The sequence below is a fragment of the Typopeltis vanoorti genome, chromosome 4 (assembly GCF_054136105.1).
Source record: "Typopeltis vanoorti isolate ZY-2024b chromosome 4, IOZ_Tvanoo_1.0, whole genome shotgun sequence".
Taxonomy (NCBI): domain Eukaryota; kingdom Metazoa; phylum Arthropoda; class Arachnida; order Uropygi; family Thelyphonidae; genus Typopeltis; species Typopeltis vanoorti.
The window spans coordinates 157,318,061-157,325,225 of NC_143552.1; the positions used below are offsets into that span (position 1 = coordinate 157,318,061).

At 37.5% G+C, this 7,165-nt stretch overlaps 1 protein-coding gene across 1 annotated transcript in view; it reads left to right on the top strand.

Moving 5' to 3' along the window:
- LOC150107785 (pre-rRNA 2'-O-ribose RNA methyltransferase FTSJ3) overlaps positions 1-4,498 on the top strand; it is a 288,470-nt gene extending 283,972 nt beyond the window's left edge. The window contains exon 19 of the mRNA XM_090391539.1: positions 4,160-4,498. Coding sequence (XP_090247665.1) covers positions 4,160-4,364 — 205 coding nt within the window. The 3' untranslated portion in view covers positions 4,365-4,498. The remainder of the gene's footprint in view (positions 1-4,159) is intronic.
- The last annotated feature ends 2,667 nt before the right edge of the window (positions 4,499-7,165 follow it).

Sequence of the window (7,165 nt, forward strand, 5' to 3'; positions counted from 1 at the left end):
GCTTCTGTCTCCTTATGAGCATCATCACTCAAGGTTAATCTTCCATAGTCATTCTTCCTCATACTTGCCACACAACGAAATAACTCTTTCGGGTTTCCTTTGGCCTGCTCGGCTAAATTCTTCTCATAATCCAATTTTGCCTTCATTGCCATGCTGATCACCTTTTTGCCTGAGCCTTGTACTGTTCATGAGTTTGCTAGTCACCTTTCTCTTTATATACCCTCCACAGCATTTTCTTCTTCTGCAGCTCATGCTTAATGATATTATTCATCCATCTAACATCTACCCAACTAACCCTCCTTACTCTAGGTATACAATTTAATACTGCTTCCTCTAGATGACCCTTAACTATATCCCATGCACTACTAACATCCTTACCCTGCAGTGTTTTATGCCATAGTACAGATTTATGCTTCTTCCAAACATGTCATAATCACCTGCCTTGTAGTTCCACAGATACTCTTTCTAGATAGAGTATTCCTAATTTTTTACGATCTTCCAAGTCAAGACTGCATGTTCACTTTCACTAATTGGAGGCAATGTTGTCACCTTGTTTATGGATTGCTCTTCTGATCCTGTGACCAGGTTCAATACTCTCCCATCCCTAGTCCCCCTCCATTACAAGCTGTCTTAAGTAATTATCTCTTAGCAGGTGTATAAATTATATTTCCTTCCTGCCATGTGATCTTTCTTCCTTCTAGTTTGTCTCCATAGTTGAAGTTTCCCCATAATAATCACTCAACGTGTACTCATTGTACTTTTGTGGATGCATGTCTTCCAGATCATCTGTGGAACTATCCCTGGCCTATAGCAACAACCAACTATATATTTTGTCTTACTGCTATAAGGTTTTAATCTCACACCAGATTGCTTCAGGTGAACAAACATCTCCTATTCTTTTTGGCTGCAATTCATCGGCTATCATCAGCAGTGCCCCTTCCCCATCCTATCTTCCCTGAAAATACTAAACCCTTCGCATTCTGTCCCTGTAACTACATCATCTGCTGTTAACCAAGTCTCACTAATGCCTATAACTTTTGCTGAGGTTGCACTAACCAAAGCCAGAAACTCCTCCCTCTTGTTTGATACTTTTGACATTAGTATATAGAAACTACAGCATCCCTTTACTCCCTTACCTATCTTTACTTTCTGAATTGACTACCTTTTATTTATTTATTTTTTTTTTTTTTGCTTGAGAGACTACTAGATTCCTCACATGGTCATTCTTACACCCACTCGCTTCATGGGTGCCTTCACACAAACTCAATTGCTTGCAACCTAATTGCTTAAGTTTCCTTGAGCGCGTGAAAAGGCTTATGTGTTCGTCGCACATGTTGAATTGGATTTTAACGGTATTGATGCAAACACAGATTGATAAGAAAATAACTATTTATTAACTTAAAAGCTAATATTTCACTAGTATTATATACAGCATCTTCAGAGCACACGAACAAAGTTTGTTACAAATGTGAGATAATCACAATCCGATGTAACAGTGAGGCTAGTAAAAGTAATTGCAGTGTGCAACACAAGACTAGAGTCCTAATAAGGCGCCATCTAAGTTTAAAAAAAAAAAAAAAAAAACAGCAGTCCAAAGTTTTTAAAAAATAGTAGTCTTTGAAAGTTTTGAAAGTGCCATCAACAAAGCCATGAAGTAGAGATGCCCATCTCTTATGCTCTGCCGATACTGTCATTATCTGGGAGACCTAGTACTGAGTCCAATCCCTAGTGCATCTGTAATCGTCTTGAATATTAGAACTATGGAAAGCCTCCCTGTAGATGGGTGAGGAGGAAGCTGTCAAGCTTTGCTAACTGGATGAGACGCAGTCGTGAAATCAACCAGTAGAGAGATGAAATACTGAGCCCTCCATCCTTCACTCTAGCATGAAAATACATTACTGGGGTGTCAGGAGGTAGGCGGAGCCAAGAACTCACCGCAGAGCAAACTGCCTTATCGATTCAGGATAGTACTGAAATATACGTTCTTCCAAGCACCAAATTGTGGTAATACCTTGGAAGTAAATTGTTAAACAGAATAAAGAGCCTCTGCTGTGGCTTAAGAGGAGCTTTCTTTAAAAGAGTCTGGACATCCAGCAACCAAGGCTGAAGAGACAGAAGACCTTCCTTTGGAGTGAAGAAGATACCCAAGTATCTCCATTCTTCCAGGATGGTCAAAGAATGTAATGACCTATCATGCAGGGGAAACTCAAATGTTCTCAGCCTTAAGCTTCTTGACGTGGCCTGAAGGGACAAGGGCTAAAGAGCAGGACTTCTCTACATTAATATTAAGGCCTCTGACATGAAAGAAGCCAACTGCTTGGTCGAGGAGTTCCTGCAGGCCTACTTTAGTAGAGGCCACAAGAATGAGGTCGTCGGCAAAGACCATTGCATTAAAAGAGTGTGCACCAAGGGAGTGACCAGTATGGTTAGGAAGAGAGTGAAGAAACTCATTAATGATGCAGTTAAAGAAAAGAGGGGATAGAGGATCACCCTGGTGAACACCCCTAACAGTGGTAATAGAGGTCAGCTCCAATACGTATGAAAGAAAGGGGTCTTGACATCCATCAATAGATAGTACTCTAAGAATAGAAGGAAGGGAGACGCTATCAAAGACCTTTTGGAGGCCCAGGGATGCTGTGTAGAGAGACCTAAGACGGCGGTGGAAATCAGAAAGGACATATATGTTTTCAGCATAACCATCCAAAGGGATAAAGGCTCTTTGACAGAAGTCATGCTTAATATGTTGTTGCAGTCTCTTAACTAAAACTTTATGGAACAAACAGAGAATCACTGGGGAAACTGTAATTGGTCTGTAGTCTGCTGCTCTAGTGGCTGTGTCCTTCTTGGGAATAAATATAGTTCTGGAACTGCAAAGATATGGAGGAATTGTTCTGGAGGATAAGAGGGTATCAAATAGATCTTGCAATATCTGCAAAGGCACCTTCCGTAGCCTAGATGCTGGGAATCCATCAGGTCCTGATGCAGATAAGCTAGATGGGAGAGCCACTTTAATTTCTTCTGTAGTCTTTAATTTCTTCAAGAGGAAGATGGGAGGTGCCATCAAGGATGGTTTGACACACCTCCCTCTATTCTTCTTGTAGAGGGCTTGCATTATTGCATAAGCCCTCTTCCTTTGCTCCTGTCTAGATACATTATTTGATGAACTAGGCTGAGGCTGGTGTTGAACTGTCTGTTGGTTCAAAGTAGAGAACACATCCTGGGGGTACTTCTCAAGACTATGAGAGACATCATGTCGACAAAGGTGGCACGAATGACTGCTTTGAGAGAGTTATGATTATAACTGGAAGGGTAGGTTAGTCCACAGCTGAGACAAGTCTAGAGATCAGAATCTCCTCTGTTATTTCTGGAAGTTGGGTGGAAGAATGGAATACGAAGATATTACCTGTGCCATCATGGGGAGGAGGAGGCGTGGCCATTTCTTGGACCAACTGCTTATAACCAGCTTTCCTTCTGTGACTCTTGATGACATCAGATGAACAATGGGGAAAAACTTCATCTAGGGCCTCGTTGATGTTCTTGACACCTTTCACCAAAAGGTGAACTTCATGGGTTGCTAGGATCGTTTCATTTTTTTTTTTTTTTTGGTCCACTGAGCCTTCACATGCTCTTCTTATATCAGCATTGGCCTCTGATGGATGTTTGGAAGTACAGTGCACCTCAAAGTCAATTGCGGTGATGAATGCAAGATTGCAGACAGAACAAATGAAATGTCTCAAGTTCGTTGCTGCTGGAACACTCGCACATTGATGTTTCTTGGTTTTACGACCACTCACCAATAATGTACATCATCATCATCATCCTAGTTTGTGACTATTGCTCTGCTTATTTGAACCTGAAGTGGATAATAATGTCTTATTTCACCTACAGTATTAGTTAATGCACTATAGGTTTACATGTACTGTAGGCTTGATTTATATTAAAAAAACAGTAAATAGTTTAGGATTAAAACACATTGCTTCTTACTTCAACATGCTTGTGGGATCTCAGCAATAGTGAGCATGCTTATGGGAATAAAAAGGTGTCCGAGGATTTATTTGTACATCGGTGCTGAATGTGAGTATTTCAAAATCAATTTAGATTTAGTAAATTTTTTTATCATAATTATGTTACTTTCATGTTATGATTTTTGTATTTTCAGAATTTACAAGAAAGCCGCTCAACCAAAAGATAAGAAAGTTACTTATGTTGTAGCTAAAAAAGGCCTCAGTAAAAAAATAAGACGTCCAGCTGGAGTCAAGGGAAGATTTAAGGTAGTGGATCCCAGAATGAAAAAAGACAAAAAGGCATGCCAAACTGAAAGTAAATTTAAAAAAAAAAAGTGGCGAAAGAAATCTCGTTCATAAAGGTTTTACATCATGAATAAAATGTATAAATTGTAGATATTTCATGCTGAACTGTTATGTTATATGGACTAAGCCAAGTCAAGTCATCAATACAAGCTAAATGGCAAGGATCACCAATAAAATAACTATATTAATTACCAGTGTTCAGATCATTATATTCCTCAAGATAGTTCAGGCAGCTCTTACAATAACCAACTACCAAAACAATGCAACCACAGTTCCTATTCATAAATACAGTCCTATTGTAAAGAAAGTTCAATTTACCAGCTGTAAGTTCTCCTTAGTGACCATTGATAGTTCTTCACATTTATAGAATTCCAAAGTATCAAGCACAATCTATATGTTACAGAATCGAAGTGGGTCATTTTCTGACTCTGTTTCATATGTACTAATGTTTAAATGCTCCACTACTGTCACCTGATTGGTCTTTTATGAAACTTAAAAATGCAGTTGACTTAGTATAGCAAACTCAGAGAGACCAAAGGATAGTTTTGTTATAACAGGTAGTTTTCTGTACTAAATTTGTTTTGGCATAAAATTGTACTTAATGGGGTATTGGTTAGGACATTTCGTTCACTATAAAAAAGTATTGAACTTTTTTTATAGTCGTGTTTGCTATACTGAAAGTTGCTTTTAATTTTAGTAATAATGTACTAAGATCACATCTGATTCTTATAATATGAAATACTCTGAATTGTCTCAGGTTAGAAAGTTTTGTAATCAGACCTTGCCTCCCCATTTGCTGATGTGCTTATTGAAAAAAATTTTTTAAAAAATATGTATCTGCTGGAGAACCTATAGAACAAGCCAAATATTTCAGCTACTTAGGCACGATTTTTAGTGAAGATGGTAAATTAAATATAGAAATAGACAAAAGAATCAACAAGGCTGGTATGGTAGGAAGTCAACTGAATAAATTTATATGGAATAAGAGAGAAATTAGTCAAAACACTAAATTAGCTGCATACAAGACAGTGTTCAAACCAATTTTAACTTATGGATCTGAGAGCTGGGTCAGAAGTAAAACACTTCACCAAAGATTAGAGACTGCAGAAATGAGAGTACTGAGAAAGATTATGGGCATGAACAGATGGCATCAATGGCAATATCATATTAAAAACAAGGATATTAGGAAAGAACTTGACATTGTCACCATCCAAGAATGTATTAGCAGAGCTAATCTCAGGTGGTATAGTCATTTAAACAGAATGGGAGAGGAAAGATTAGCAAAACAAGTGTTCTTTGTCAGGTTGGCAGGAAAAAGACCAAGATATAGGTGGATTGATACAGTAAAAAGTACCTTAGAAAATAGAAATATAAGATATGATAATGTTAATCTTGACAGGTAACAGACTGATTTGGAGGAAAATTATAGAAAGAAAGTTAGTAATGGTGCAAGTTTTTCATGCCGTACTATCATATCCTGTACACTCCTTGATGGTACATATCAGGAATTTGATGATGGTGATGATGATGGTATCTGCTGGACAACTCCATTATATTGGGATCGTCGAATAGATATTATTAGTCAAAAAAGACTTGATAAAGCTTCTACACTACATGATAAACTTTGTTATACAACTAGTCACTTCTGGTTCTTGCAATTCAAATTCACTAAGTATTATAGGAACAGTTAAGGTAGGAAATTGTAGTTAAAGTTAATTGTGCATTCCTTTACTGTCGGTGTGAAAGACCTTCACCTTCATTTAATGCATCCTGGTATCCATTTCTATAGGACTGAAACAAGAATGGCCTGACAGAAATTTAAGCAACCAAAGTGTATTCTGCTCTGGCTGAAATTATTTATGCATTATGATGATACAGCATAATCAGATGTAATGCCAGTTAGGACACTTCCTGATGAAGACTCTTGTTTCTGTTTGAGAATCAGAATGAACATTGAAAAGCTACTGTTATAACCTCAACAGAATTCATGACAAACCTTCTTGAATGCAAATTAATTTCAAGTAGCTATGTGAATAAATTTTAAAATAGGGAACTGGATGATGAGACTTATTTATGGCTGTGATTTTACTCAATAGTATATTAGGGAGATTCCACCAAAGAATTTATTGGAAAGATATGAGGGAATTTTTTACAAGCCATTAACAGGACTTTATATACTTATATAAAGAAAAAAGCTGATTCGGTAAAAAAAGAATTCTGTAAAAAAACCATTTCTCCACCTGCACACAAAATTATGCGCCGCGAGGTATTTCCGGTTTGTAGCACTCCGCATTCTTCTTTAGACTGCCAACATTTCTATAATTTAAGTTACTATCAATCCAAGTTTCATCTAGATACACAATCGGTTTTTTCCTCCCTGAATCGTCTTATTGCCCTCAAATACTGCGGTCTAGATAAAACAATGTCACTTCGCTCCATGATAAGTTTCCTTTTATTCTGGGACTTTTTAAAACAAAATCCGATTTTATGAAGTATTTTCCTTAAAGTTTCTCTTTTCCAAGGAAAATTAATTTTTTCTTTAAGCAGGAATCAATTTTGGAACGGTTGGCACCCTTTTCTCGACGATGTAAAATTCGTGACTAGTTCTTCTTATAACGTCTACATCAAAATCATTCAAAGCTACGGTTTCGAAGGTTTTCTTTACTCTGGTGCTTTTTTTAGGAGATTTAAATTTTGGCTTACCTTCACCTTTTGATTCCCTACGAATTCTTTTAACAGTCGACCCCAATACGCCCGCAATTGCACTTGCACGTTTTATGACTTGAGAAAGGGAAACAAGGAGACGATTCTTTTTCGCAGAATGTCAGCACATTATTCAATATTCTTTTGCAAGA